Source organism: Ranitomeya variabilis, chromosome 2, assembly GCF_051348905.1.
Source record: "Ranitomeya variabilis isolate aRanVar5 chromosome 2, aRanVar5.hap1, whole genome shotgun sequence".
In the NCBI taxonomy this organism is placed as follows: Eukaryota; Metazoa; Chordata; class Amphibia; order Anura; family Dendrobatidae; genus Ranitomeya; species Ranitomeya variabilis.
In genome coordinates, this window is record NC_135233.1 from 79,754,551 (window position 1) to 79,769,993 (window position 15,443).

The window sequence follows — 15,443 nt, forward strand, 5'->3', positions numbered from 1 at the left end:
ATGAATAGCAATGCTGCTTTTGAATATTAGGAAAAAAAAAAAAAAAAGACGCTTGGCATAAAATTTGGCCAAATTATATCTGCCCATCAACCATCGTCAAGGTGGTCTCAAAGATTGATTGGTCCCTACGTGTGTCAATACCTCTCATAGGCCGGCGTCACACAAAACGTATAAAAAAAATCAGTCCGTTTTACACAGACGAGAATTGCAGAAATATTCCCTGAACAGTGATCCATATGTCATCAGTGTGCAGTGCGAGGATGCGATTTTCTTGCATTAAGCATCCGTGTGACATCCGTATGGCAAGATTCTCTCTCCTGCTTGCAAAATGGACATATAATGGATCCATGGCCTCAAATATTCGTGAAAACATTATATATTTCATACAGAGCTAGATAGCAGAATAGCCAGTAATTCAATTGTCAGCTTTGCTAAATAATTACCAAACCCGACAGGATATGAGACATGGTTTACATACAGTAAACCATTGCATATCCGTTATATTTTTATATATCCCTCACTAATAATATCAGCAGTGTGTGTGTGTGTATAAAATTTGGGAGCTGTAGGTGTTAAATTAAAGGATTAATTTACAGAAAAAACTGGCGTGGGCTCCTGCGCAATTTTCTCCGCCAGAGAAGGAAAGCCAGTGACTGAGGGCAGATATTAATAGCCTAGAGGGGGACCATGGTTATTGCCCCCCCCCCCCCGGCTAAAAACATCTGCCCTCAGCCACCCCAGAAAAGGTACGTCTGTAAGATGTGCCTATTCCGGCACTTAGCCTCTCTCTTCCCACTGACCTGTAGCATTGGCATGTGGGGTAATAAAGGGTTAATGTCACCTTGCTATTGTAAGGTGACCTTATGCGTGGTTAATAATTGGAGAGGTGTCAATAAGACACCTCTCCATTATTAATCCAATAGTCTGACTGAAAGGGTTAACAAAACACACGTTAAGAATAAAGTTTTTTTTAATGAAAAACAGACACACAGGTTTTAACATCTTTATTGTACTCTCAATCCAAGCGAAGCCCTCGTTCTCCTGTAAAAAAATCCAAAATAAAAAAGCAACAATATCCCATACCTGTCCGCTGTACAGTCAAGTCCCATGCAGTAATCCATATCTGGGGGCATTTACATTTTACAACTGGGAGCGATGCTAATGCGACTGTACCTGGCTGTAAACGACTGGGGAATGAATGAAATACAGGGAGCGGAGCTTCAGTGACTAGCGGACTAGCGGTGCCATCACCGAAGGTGCGCCCCCTTGCGGCATGAACTTAAATTAACTCTTCAGCCTAGGAAAAGGCCAGCTGATTTTCCTACGTTGAAGAGTTCATTTGAGTACATGCTGCCAGGGGGCCCAGCTTCGGTGACGGCACCGCTAGTCAAAGGAGCTCAGCTAAGTGCCGGAATAGGCACATCTTACAGATGCGCCTTTTCTGGGGTGGCTGGGGGCAGATGTTTTTAGCCGGGGGGGGGGCAATAACGATGGTCCCTCTGTAGTCTATTAATATCTGCCCTCAGTCACTGGCTTTCCCTCTCTCTGGCGGAGAAAATTGCGCGGGAGCCCATGCCAGTTATTTCCATGAATTAATCCTTTAATTTAACACCTACAGCTCCCAAGTTTTACACACACACACACACACACACACTACTAACATTATTAGTGAGGGACATATAAAAATCTAACGGATATACAATGGTTTACCGTATGTAAACCATGTCTCATATCCTGTCGGGTTCTGCAATGATTTTACAGAACCCGACAATTGAATTATCGGCTATTCTGCCATCTAACTCTCTATGAAATATAAAGATTATATATATGTGTGTGTCAATGACATATATACCTATACTATGCGTAGACATTTATTTTATCTATTCTAGTCTAACCTGTCAGTGTGATTTTACTGTACACCGCACTGAATTGCCGGCTTTACTAAAAGGACACCGCTGCGTATTTCTCGCAAGTCACACTGATGGTCTGTGTGGTGTGCAAGTTTTTCTTGCAGTTTTATGTTCTAAACTCGATGTACAGAAATAAAAGAAAACACCTTTTATTTGTACTTTTTAATCATTCTTGCTTGAGCAAATTCAGTTGAATACAAAAAGCCATAGAAGTGTGTTAAAATAATGTAATTCACAAACAAAATGCCACTCAGGCCTGATACAATATGTAAAAGCAAAGCACTGGCGCTCCCAAAAAATTCTAATAGAGGAGAAAGTCCTCTATGTAGAGTGCTGCTGGTGATTGTAACAGGTTCTGTGTACACCTGTTGTGTATATAGTTTGGTTAATAGATAGTATTCACCTGCGCTGTCTACATTAAACTGAGCAATGCGGAATGAACCTGGATATTAAAGTAAATATGAATTCAAAGGCACTTACTGTTGGATATCGTTGGTGATAATGTAAGTTGCAGATCCTATTTGATACCAGTTACAAGTAGAGTCTTATAAAGGATAAAGGAAATGTACGCTGTTTGTAACAATTACACTTGTGGATGAAACAGAATGGTGAGATACAAACAATTTAAGCAATTTCCAGATCATGATAGAGTCCATATGGTGAAACAACATAAAAAATAAAAATCTGTTCGATCTGTATATTGATGTACTTGGCTCTGGAGCACATCTAGAAGAAAAAAAAACATGTATTTTTAAATTTAATATTTTTCTAGCATTTGGCTAAATGTAAATTTAACAAAAAAACTATATATTATATTTTTTAAATTCAGCAACATCAAGTATCCAAACTCTAAAACCATCAACCATTTCAAAATGAAAAAGATAATCATGACTAACCTCTCTGCAAATGCTAAAGGAGTTTTCCTGCTATGCAGGAAAATCAGACAATGTCTGTCAATAAGGATATACATGTACAGTGGTGCTTGAAAGTCTGTGAATCCTTCAGAATTTTCCATACACTCCCGGACAGAAGTTATGTCGCTTATCCATGTTATATAAATAAAAGCTTATAACCTGACGTTAATTTATACAACCAATGGATGAATTTATTTTTTTTGAAAGCTGAAACCCTCCGAAATGTGGTTTAGGTAAAGAAAATAAATTGTCATCCATGCAGAAATATTGATCAGTTAATGGACACAGAATGGTCAGATTTTGACAAGACAAAAGTTTTGTCGCCCACAGAAAGTAATGTGATACACAAATAATTAACTTAAAATACAAATATATGTTGCATAACATTGGTGAATGAAGTTGTGGTGCTATTAGAGTCATATTTAATATTTTGTGTGACTTCCATGAGCTTGAAAGACTGCATCCATGCGGTTCAACAATGATTCATGCAATTTATTAATCAAGTCATCAGGAATAGCAAAGAATGCAGTCTTACATGCCTCCCAGAGTTCATTTAGATTCTTTGGTTTTGTCTTCCAAGCTTCCTCTTTCATCCTACCCCAAACATGCTCAATGATGTTCATGTCTGGTGACTGGGCTGGCCAGTCCTTGAAGCACCTTGATCTTTTTTGCCTGGAGGAACTTTGTTGTGAGATGGATGTATGAGATGGAGCACCATCCTGCTGCAGAATTTGACCCCTTTTATGATTTGGAATATAAGAGGTAGCTAATACTTCTTGATATTTTAGGCTATTGATATTGCCTTCCACCTTGCAAATGTTTCGCACACCCCATACTGAATGTAACCTGTTGTGAACTCTGTTTTCAGGCTCCCTCTTGTGGTCACTGGTGGTATGGTGTGACTTTTGCTTTGGGCTCCCCCTGGTGGCTTTGTTTGTTATCCTGCTGGTCTCTGGCTATCAGCTGGTTCGTTATCCTCTGGGAGGTTCCTATATAGCTCTGTTTCACTTCCACTTGTTGCCGGCTGTCGATGTAATCAGTGCTACTCAGATTCCTTCTGACTACCTCGCTCCCAGTCCATCCAGGACAAGCTAAGTTTTGTTTGCTCATTTTTTGATCAGCAGTGTTTATCATGTTTTCTTGTCCAGCTTGCTAAAATGTGATTCCCTCGCTTGCTGGATGCTCTAGTGGACTGAGTTTCTCCCCACACACCATTAGTTGGTGCGTGGGTTCTTGAAATCTCAGGATGGATATTTTGTAAGGGTTTTTTATTGATCGCATAGACCCCTGCTCTATTTTCTGCTTTCTAGTACTAGTGGGCCTCTTTTGCGGAATCTGATTTCATCCCTACGTATGTGCCTTCTTCTTACTTCACCGTTAATATTTGTTGGGGGCTTCTATATCTTTGGGGATTATTTCTCTGGAGGCAAGCGAGGTCTTTCTTTCTCTTTAGGGGTAGCTAGTTCCTCAGGCTGGCTCGAGACGTCTAGGAATTTTTTAGGCACGTTCACCGGCTACCTCTAGTTGTGTTAGATAGGTTCAGATTTGCGATCAGTCCAGTTACCATCTCCCTAGAGCTTGTCCTTAGTTTATTCACTTGTTGGTCTATTCGTGATCCTCAGCCACTAAGGATCATAACAGTAACCCCAGACCATGATCTTTCCACCACCAAATTTAACTGTTTTCTGGTGTGTATTTTGGATCCATACGGGCTCCAGTAGGTCTCCTGCAGTATTTGCAGCGGCTGTGGTATAATTCTACTGAAGATTCATCAGAGAAATCCACCTTCTGACACTTTTCCAGCGTCCGTCTGTTTAGCAGGCTGTGGGATTTTGCAAATGCCACATGGTTTTTTATTTGCCTTTTGTTTAGTGCTGGCTTCTGGGCACTGATTCAACCATGGAGGCCATTTCCAGACAGAATTCTACAAACTGTTCTAGTTGACACAGGGACTTGAGGTGATCAGGCCTGTTGGAACTCTGCTGCAGTGGAAGAGGGGCTTGCTTTGGATTTTCTAACCAACAAACGTTCCTCCTGAGCAGTTGTCTTGCGGGTTTGCCTGACCTGGGCTTGTCAAACACATCTCCAGTCTCTTCAAATCTTTTTTTAATTCTTTGTACTTGAAGTTGAGACACATTAAAGGTGCCAGCCACCTCTGCAGTGGATCAGCCTCTTGATAATCCAGGGTTTGGTTGCAGGGTGGATTTTTGGCATGTTGTCAGAGCTCAAGTTGCAGTTCAAGTGAAGGTCTGGGGTGCTGGGTTTCTTTTTATACACACACACACACACACACACACACTAATTAACCGATCATTTACTGAGCACAGGTGAGGATGTATACTAGGATTGGGTGCATTATATGACAAGGCGACAAAACTTTTGTCTTGCCAAAATCTGACCATTCTGTGTCCATTAATTGATCAATATTTCTGCATTGATGCTAATTTATTTTCTTAAACTAAACCATATTTCGGAGGGTTTCAGCTTTCAAAAGAATCATTTATACAACCAATGGATGAATTTAACGTCAGGTTATAAGCTTTTATTTACATAACATGGATAAGCGACAATTTCTGTCAGAGAGTGTATTTCTACATAAATTAGAGTTAAACTACATCAGATTTTTACACAAGTTCTAAAAGTAGATAAAGAGGATCAAATAAATGAGTCTTATTAAAGTTTATAATTTCCTATAATGGAAAATGATCCAATATCACATCTGTGAATAGAAAATTATATGATCCTTTTCTTTCAACATGTGTGACCCACATGTGCGGTAATAATCATCTGAATGTTTCCAGTAATTGTTGACTACTGCTGCACACCGGCTTGGAGGAATTTTAGGCCATTCCGCCCTATAAAACAGCTTCAAATCTGTGAGTTTTCTCCCATGAACTGCTCAATTCAGGTCCTTCTGCAAGGATTAAGGTCAGGATTTTGACTTGGTCATTCCAAAACTTTAATTCTTCTTTAAAGGGAATCTGGCATCGGGTTTTGACCATCATATCTGAAAGCAGCATGCTGAAAGGGCAGAGAGAGGTCCTGATTTCAGTGATGTATCATTTACTGGGCTGCTGTTACTGACATACCACTGGAATCAGGATCTCTGTCTCTACTTTATGCTGCTCTTAGATTAGATAGTAAAAATCTGTTGAAGAATTACTTTAGTGTCATCGTCTTTCTGTATGATTCACATTCTCTTGAGATTCTTCAGCTTATGGACGGATATCCTGACATTTAGGGCTTGTTTCCACTTGCGAGAAACACGTCCGTGTCTTGCATGTGGAAACCAAGCTTTGGCGCCGGCACGCCAGAGCGGAGCGTGCGGCCGCATAGGAACACATGGAGCCGCACGCTCCGCTCTGGAGTGCCGGCGCCACAGCTTGGTTTCCACATGCGAGACACGGACGTGTTTCTCGCAAGTGGAAACAAGCCGTTACCCTTAGAATTTGCTGATGAAAGAATTGTTCCATCAATGATGGCAAATCACGCTAGCCCAGCAGCAAGGAACAAGCCCAAATCACAATGCTACTATCACTGTGCCATGACACAATTTCACAAACCAGTGCTGTGAAGATCAGACTTTGTTGGATCCCTGTTCTTTAAAGGGAATATGTCACTTCCTGGGACACAAGCTATTACTATGGGCATACAGATGAAAGAATGGTTAAAATACCTGTATTCCTGATAACTGCTGTCTAGTTGTTGAGAAATTGAATTTTAAATGTTTTATGTTAAACCTGTCAGCAGGATTTTGCTAAATAAACTACAGACACTGTCATGTTGCTGCTGTTATACTGGTTAAAATGATACCTGTGGTGATGAAATCCGTCTTGTGGTTCTTGCGTAATCAGTGTTAGAATTTTTCAGTTAATGAGATGCTCATGCTCCGGGGAGGGAATATAGACAGAGTCATCTTCCTGTTCTAAGCCAGATAAACCCGCGGGCCGCACTTTGCCCAGGTCTGATCTAAAGTTCTAATTTTGTCACCATAAATCCAAACGCTGAATGTAGCACCCAGATGTATGCAGCTATGTGGTAGGCTACGTTCACATTTGCGTTGTGCGCCGCAGCGTCGGCGCCGCAGCGCACAACGCAAACAAAAACGCGGCAAAACGCATGCACAACGCTGCGTTTTGCGCCGCATGCGTCCTTTTTTTCATTGATTTCGGACGCAGCAAAAATGCAACTTGCTGCGTCCTCTGCGCCCCGACGCGGGCGCCGCAGGGACGCATGCGGCGCTAAACGCAAGTGCACCGCATGTACATGCGCCCCCATGTTAAATATAGGGGCGCATGATGCATGCGGCGCCGCTGCGGCGCCCGACGCTGCGGCGAGGACCGCAAATGTGAACGTAGCCTTATTCAGTTGCATATAAAGACCTGCCAAAAAATGCATACTAAGGGTCCAATTTATCAAATTGTTTATTGCCAGTTCTTTTATTTTTTTACATAACTTGAAGTTGTGACTTTGTTTTTACTCCAGTTTCAGGCCAGCTTGGCCAAAGCGAGCGGAGCATTTGCGAGTCAGAGGGTGGTTAAGTTGGCACGGCAAACTAATCAGAATTTACGCCACTTTGAGGGGCGTGTCCGGATGCCAAGCTGAACGGACCCATGTGGGAGGAGCTCCTACCGGGCCAGGATTGGAAGCGGCTTTAAGCGCCTGTCCTGGCTTACTTACCCGGTTATTCAGATAGTACCCAGGAAGGTGAAGATGTCAACGCTGGCGGGATTGACTCCAGCGGCACCCTTGACAGCTCTCGATGCATTTCTCCTGAGGGAGCAGGCAAGCGCGGGAGTCTAGGCGCCATCTTGCAGGGAGGAAGAAGAAGTTGCAAAGCATGTAGGGCAGGCTGTTCCAGAAGGTACGAGAGGAGAGGATTCTCAGAACTCTCCCGGGGTGTGCATGCTTGATGGGGGTGGAGAAAAGGCACAGCTTGGAGGCACATCACAGCAAAGGCAGGCTCAGGGAGAGCACAAGGAGCTGAGATTCCTGGGACATCATCCTCTCCAAGATGGCGAATCACCACAGGGAGATGCGAGTGGGTACCTCTCCCCCCTTACTCCACTATCATACAGTACACCTGAGTCTCCTAAGCCCCCCAGAGATGAGAAGACACCCCTGTGTGAGGCTGGAATGGACAGGGAATGATAAATGGTGGCTTCCCAGAAAGGTCCCCTCAATAGAGCTCTTACTGCTAATAATTCAGGGTCTTATAGTGATGATACTGGGGACTCCTCTGAGGAGGAGCATCAAATGGAAGCTCCCCCGTAATTATCATCCTGGAGGAGGCTTCTTTCACAATTTCTTTCTAATTTTCCTTCCTTCACTAATTGCAGAAGTCAAAGAGACCTGTAGGTTTGAGATTGCTTGTGTGAGACAGGATTTACAGCACCTATCTGGCTGCATAGACTCTTTAGAAGGTGATCAGGATACCACCAGATCTCATGGTGCTGAACTGCATCAGTTAACCATTTCACCACTAAGGAATGTTCGATATTTATGAGTTCAACTAGAAGACCTGGATAATAAGGGAACGAGATGTAATATTAGGGTTAGTGGCATCCCAGAATCTAAGGATCAAGAAAATCCCAAAGCAGTTCTTCAGGTGATCTTTAACTCAGTACTCGGAGATCTTCTCTTAACTCCTATCAAATTCGACAGAGCCCTTCAGGCCCTACAGCCTAAAGGGTCATCTCCATACCCACCCGTGATATCATCTGTTGTCTCCATGACTATGAGACTAAGGAAGAGATCATGGCAAAGGCCGGGACTCAGAAAGATTATATATTCTGGTACTCTGGTTCAGCTGTTCCCGGACCTTTCCCGTTTCACTCTACAGAAAAGACGGCTCCTCAGACCCTTGTTGGCCGGTTTAAAAGACCTTCGTATCCCGTACAGATTTGGTTTTCCCTTTGCACGGACAGCTCGAAGGGAGGGAATCTGCGAGACGCTGCGCTCTTTGAAGGACCTGACAGCTTTCTGTAAAGCCATGGGGTTGCAGATCCCTAAGATTGTGGACTGGGATGCTCTATTTGTGGGTTCACCTCCACCCCCAGTTTGGAACCAGAAGAAAAGAAAGGCTAGAGGAGGAGTGGGAGACTGAGCAGATAAGGCTGGTTTTACACTTGCGTTTTGATCTGCAGCGTTTTTAAAAAAAACGCATGTGGTGAAAAAACGCATGAAAACGCATGCAAACGGTGCGTTTTTTAGACGCATGCGTTTTTGCGGAAAAAAAACGCGGCAAAACGTGGCGTTTTCCCACGTTTACATGCGTTTTTTTCCCGCGTTTGCGTTTTTGAAACGCATGCTGAGAAGTGTGTGACAGCTGCCAATCATCAAAATCAACTAGAAAACACACTAATAATAGAATTAGCTAGGGTTAGGGTTAGGATCCCTAGGGTTAGGGTTAGGGTTAGCTTTTTATTAGAATGTCCTGGTCACCAGGTCACTGATAAGCCACCCCCCACCATCAAGGTGATTAAGGGATCCAAACCCTAACCCTAACCATAGGGATCCAAACCCTAACCCTAACCATAGGGATCCAAACCCTAACCCTACCCCTAACCATAACCCTTGGGCTCCTAACCCTACCCCTAACCCTTGGGACCCTAACCCTACCCCTAACCCTAACCGTTACCCTAGGGATCCTAACCCTTAGGGTTAGGATCCTAACCCTAAAGGCCCCGTCACACACAGCGACGCTGCAGCGATACAGACAATGATGCTGATCACTGCAGCGTCACTGTTTTGTTGCTGTGTGGTCGCTGGGGAGCTGTCACACAGACCGCTCTCCAGCGACCAACGATGCCGAGGTCCCCGGGTAACCAGGGTAAACATCGGGTTACTAAGCGCAGGGCCGCGCTTAGTAACCCGATGTTTACCGTGGTTACCAGCGTAAAAGTAAAAAAAAACAAACCGTACATACTCACATTCCGGTGTCCTTCAGGTCCCTTGCCGTCTGCTTCCCGCTCTGACTGAGTGCCGCCGTAAAGTGAAAGCAGATCACAGCGGTGATGTCACCGCTGTGATCTGCTCTTACTTTCCGTCCGGCAGTCAGTCAGAGCGGGAAGCAGACTGCAAGGGACCTGAAGGACACCAGAATGTGAGTATGTACGTTTTTTTTTTTTTTTACTTTTACGCTGGTAACCACGGTAAACATCGGGTTACTAAGCGCGGCCCTGCGCTTAGTAACCCGATGTTTACCCTGGTTACCAGTGAAGACATCGCTGAATCCGTGTCACACACACCGATTCAGCGATGTCAGCGGGACCTCAACGACCAAAAAAAGGTCCAGGCCATTCCGACACGACCAGCGATCTCACAGCAGGGGCCTGGTCGCTGGTACGTGTCACACATAGCGAGATCGCTACTGAGGTCGCTGTTGCGTCACAAAACTTGTGACTCAGCAGCGATCTTGCTAGCGATCTCGCTATGTGAGACGGGGCCTTAACCCTAAGGGTTAGGGTTAGGATCCCTAGGGTTAGGGTTAGGATCCCTACTGTTACTAGGGATCCTAACCTTAGGGTTAGGGTTTGGATCCCTATGGTTAGGGTTTTCTTGTTTTTTTTTGTGTTTTCTTGTGTTTTTCTATAAAAACGCATGCGTTTTTAACGCAAACAAACGCATGTGCTTAAAAACGCATGCGTTTACATAGACAGCAATGCATTTTTTTGCCGCGAAAAAACGCATGCATTTTTTCACGGCAAAAAAACGCCGGTAGAAATTACTACAGGTTGCATTTCTGCAAATGAACGCACGCGTCAAAAAACGCATGCGTTGCCGAAAACGCGTCAAAACGCATGCGAAAAAAACGCATGCGTTTTTAATGTTAAGTATAGGGAAAAAAACGCATGTTTTTTTTGCGTTTTTTAGCGCTAAAACGCAGCTTACAAAAATGCAAGTGTGAAACCAGCCTAAGAGAGGATTGCCTTCTAACAGACTTCGTGAGAAAACCCTTATCTATGTTGTTTGAAATCGTTGTTGATCATCTTATAATATGTTGGTGAAGGTTCCTTTAGCCTTTTATTTTTCTTCAAATGTGTTAGGTGGTCCAGTCACATTTGTATGACAGTAATTTAGTTTTATGTAGCTGCTTAAATGTTTGCGGAATATTCCGCATGATTTAATTATTAGTGGCCTAGGGGAGCTCTGGGCCTCTGAGTCGTTCATACTTTGGGCCCAGCCCCCCCCTTGGTGACTTCCCTGGGCTTCAGTTGCAATTCTCTCATTTCTGGTTGGGTCAGCTTGATCCACAGGAATTGACCTGGGCCAGGAGTTTCTCCTGGGAATTGTGGTACTTATGTTACTAAAGTTCGCTTTCTGTTTTTTTGTCTGTCCTTGTCTTTTCCTTGCCCTTCTGTTTACACTCTTCCCTTTTTATCAGGTATGGTCCCTTGGAGGGGTGAAAAGAGAATATCTGATAGATCAAAGAATGAACGCCTGCGGAGAGGCCTGAGTAGGGAGACATTTGGGGTTTACTGCTTATATGCGTATTTAAGTCGCTCAACGTATAATATCAATGAATGTTAGGGGTCTCAATTCCCCTAGAAAAAGGAAGCTTACCCTACGGAAATTGAAGTCTCAGAAAGCTGATATTGCCTTTATACAGTAAACCCATTGCAATACTGGAACGCTTAAGCTTGCCCTCAGCAAATTTCCTGAGTCTTATTCGGCTTTTAATAATAGTAAGAGGGGAGGAGTAGCAATATTAATATCTTCATCGTGCCCTTTGCAAGTGCATAAGACACATTGACCCTGGGTGTAGATTTATTGCTCTGGAGGCATTTCTGACGGGTAGGCACATTATCTTATGTAATCTATATACCCCCAATACAGGGCAGATTCGCAGGCGGCTTTGTTAGCTGGAGGGGACTTTAATATTCCATTTTCGGAGGTATTCGATGAGCATCCCCTTGGGCATAGGCCCCCATCACACAGATTAGCGTTAGACTTCAGGAAATTAATTAGAGCTAATTCTCTCTTTGACCTGTGGAGGATAGACCATCCTAAAGAAAGGGGCTTTTCTTTTTACTCCCCTCCCAATCAAACCCATACCAGAACGGATTTCTTTTCTGCTACTATCATATCTCTTAGGATACTGGAAAGAGTGGAGATGGGTCAAATTACCTGGTCTGATCATGCCCCGGTCGTGCTAGATCAAGGGTGGGGAACCTCAGGCCCCATTTACGGCCCTCGATGTCTTTTTATCAGGCCCCCAAGCAGATTCTCAGGGACCATATTCTTGGGCAAGGAGCTATATTTTGATTGCCACAAGCTCATTAATTTCTTCTTGCTGTTAGCACACACACACAGTGTTCACTACTGAACATTGAAGGGCATGCAATGAAAGATTACGTCCTGAAACCAGTGCCAGAGTCAGGATGTACTTTGTGGGCAGAGTTTGTATGGCCCCCGAAGGATGGTATGAATATCCAAATGGCCCTTGGCACATAAAAGATTCCCCACCCCTGTGCTAGAGCTTAGATCTGATCAACCTCACTCTCGGGTCTGTCATTGGTGTCTGATGAGCTCTTAATTAAGGACCCTACTATTAGAAAGACGTTATTGGGCCATCTTACTGAGTTCTATCATCTTAACGAGGGTCCAGTTTCTTCTCCTTCAGTTCTGTGGGAAGCCCATAAGGCAGTGATGAGAGGTTATTGTATACAGGAGGGCTCCAGAATGAAAAAAAAGCTAACTTTGAATATGAGAAACTTACCTCCCAACTTAGGGAAGTTGAAAGAAAATTGACGGCTTCACCCTCTTTATGGGTATTGAGGAAGGTGGTGGGGATTAGGAATAGGCTAAAAGATATTGATATACATAAAGTAGATAAACTACTCCTTTATACAAAACAAAATTATTATGAAAAGGGTAACAAAGCTCACACATTATTGGCTAGGCAGTTGAAGGAGAAGACCTTGTCCTCTAATCCCCAGGCTCTTAGAGGGAGTGATGGTACGATCAATTATAATCCAGCGGAAATGTAAAACTTATTTTTTTATTTCTACCGCAAATTATATAACCTGAAGGATACCCTTCCCCTAAATAAGGATGCTAGAGGCAACCTATTGCAACGCTATTTTTTTAGGTCTAAACCTTCCAGTGCTTCCCCTAGAAGCTATAACATTTTGTAATCAACCAGTTACTAACGAGGAAATTGTAGACATCTTAAAAGATCTACCCCTGAGTAAATCCCCTGGTCCAGATGGGCTGACTTATTTATATTACAAAACTTTTGCAGAGGAGCTTACTCCCCATATGATCAGGATGTTCAAATCCTTTATGGAATGTTCCCACATGCCGGACTCACTGTAACATTCCTATCTGATCCTTATTCCTAAGGCTGGGAGGGATCCCTTGGATTGCTCTAACTACCGTCAAATTGCCCTATTAAATTTGGATCTAAAAACTTTCACCCATGTGCTGGCCAATAGGCTTAATTGTTGGCTGCCTTGACTTGTTGATAGAAATTTCCAATAGAAATAATGTACAAACCCTTATTTTGAGCCTGGACGCAGAAAATGTGTTTGATTGTCTAAACTGGCCTTATTTGTTTGCATCTATGAGGGCGTTTGAGATCTTGGGTGCCTTTTTAACAGCTATAAATGAGCACTATACAGATCTCCTTTAGCCTCAATTAAACTGCCTTATCAATTCTCTCCTTCTTTTAACATCTCAAATGGCACACGCCAGGAATGCCCTCTATCGCCCTTGTTATATGATATGTGTATAGAACCTCTAGCAGCCATTATAAGACAAAATCCTAATATTTCAGGGGTGGAGGTTAGGAACAAAACTTACAAGATATCATGGTTTGCAAATGATGTACTCTTGACCCTCACTAAACTTCTTACACTTCCTAATCTGATGGATGTTTTAAAAGTGTATGGGGCCTATCGGGATATAAGTTGAATACCACCAAGACAGAAGCCATGCCTTTAAATATTCCTCTGGAGATTCTAGACCATTTAAAATTAAACTTTAAGTTTAGATGTAAGATTGAAGCTGTCAAGTACCTGGGGGTATATTTATCCTCCTCCTACATTACCCTATACTCTTGCAATTATCCGCCATTATTTAGGGATTTGAGACAATTACTGGATAGGTGGATGCTGCTCTCGCTTTCCTTCACAGGCCACATTTTTTCAATTAAGATGTCTCTCCTCCCCAAGGTGATTTATTAATTAGAAACTCTCCCGGACAAGATCCCCATGGGTGAACTTAAGTCTCTCCAGGCAGCTATAATGAGGTTCATCTGGAATGGTAAGGGTTACTAGATTTCTAAGCAAGTCCTCATCTCCCATAAAACGCAGGGGGGCTTTCTGTTCCTGCATTGTGGGGTACTGTTGGGCAACCAATTTGTGTAGAATCCCCTCCTGGGCCTGTCTGTTGGCTTTTAATAAATGGACAGAAATAAAAAAACTATGGCTGGCCCCAATCCACCCGAACTCCCTAATATGGACAGCTAAACCTATTAATGTTCCAGTTTTGTTATTGGATCCTATGCAGTTTACGAGGGAGGTTTGGCTATAGTGTATGAAGAAGTTTAAACGGTATTCTCCCAATTCACCAATGATATCTTTTATCTATCAACCTCTGATACCAAACAGCATGGATCCTGTGATAGTCCACCCTTGGATCTCGGTGGGTTGTTAAGATTTGTGGATCTGGTAGAGGGGGACAAGCTGGAGGTCCTTTCGTTTGATGACATTAAGTTTGTCATATCTAATAGGGAGTTTTTTCAGTATATGCAGATTAAACATCTTGCTCTATCGCTATACGGAGGGTCAAAGCTGTCTCTACCATCTGATTTCAAGAGGATTTGCAAAAGAGGCCCATCAACTAAGGGATTGATCTCAGTAATATATAGTGAAAACAAAAACAGTTTAGACCGCACCAACGCCCCTACAAATTAGCCGACACTGCTCACCTGCAGTGGAGGTCCAGTCTTCAGATTCCGGGTGCCGTAGACAAATAAACAAGTGGAGTAATCCGAAGCAGAAGAAAAGAGAGGCATCACTCACCGATCTTCCGAGACAGGTAAATTTATTACTCACAATAAAATCTTCACGGCCGGGGGTGCTGGAATTCTGAGAGCGGCAAGCCTGACGATGGCCGTTTCGTGCCTGACGGGCGCTTCTACGGGTCAGTGAGTGAGTGCCAGAAACGCCGGGGGAAGTAGAAGGTCGGAGCTAGACGCTCCTCCCTCCACCTTCACCCCTTGTGACTCAGACACACCCCTCTCTGTGACAAAATACTTAAAACACATTAAAAACAATACACACCAAATGAAGTCACTGACATTGCTATTAGACATATATCAAACAGCTTATTACACTTATAATGACTAAACCTTAACACTTACGTTGGACCCATCAGATTCTTATATACTACCTTGTGATACTTTTATTCGGAAAAACTGCCATATAGTGCAGTTTTGTGAGGAGGGACCGACACTCTCGATACCTGCACAGAAGCTAAGACACAGAGAAATGTCATCTTCACAAACTTAAATTGCGCGGGATTGCTCTTTAACGAATAAGGTGAGTATATCCCAAATGTGTTCATCTTATAAAAAATGGACATGTCAACTCTATCGTTGAAACCTAGGGGG

At 43.2% G+C, this 15,443-nt stretch overlaps 1 protein-coding gene across 1 annotated transcript in view; it reads right to left on the reverse strand.

The window, feature by feature from the left end:
* Positions 1-2,057: 2,057 nt before the first annotated feature.
* LOC143804467 (protein CEBPZOS-like) overlaps positions 2,058-15,443 on the reverse strand; it is a 77,117-nt gene continuing 63,731 nt past the window's right edge. The window contains exon 5 of the mRNA XM_077282583.1: positions 2,058-2,636. Within this exon, the coding sequence (XP_077138698.1) occupies position 2,636 (1 nt within the window). The 3' untranslated portion in view covers positions 2,058-2,635. The remainder of the gene's footprint in view (positions 2,637-15,443) is intronic.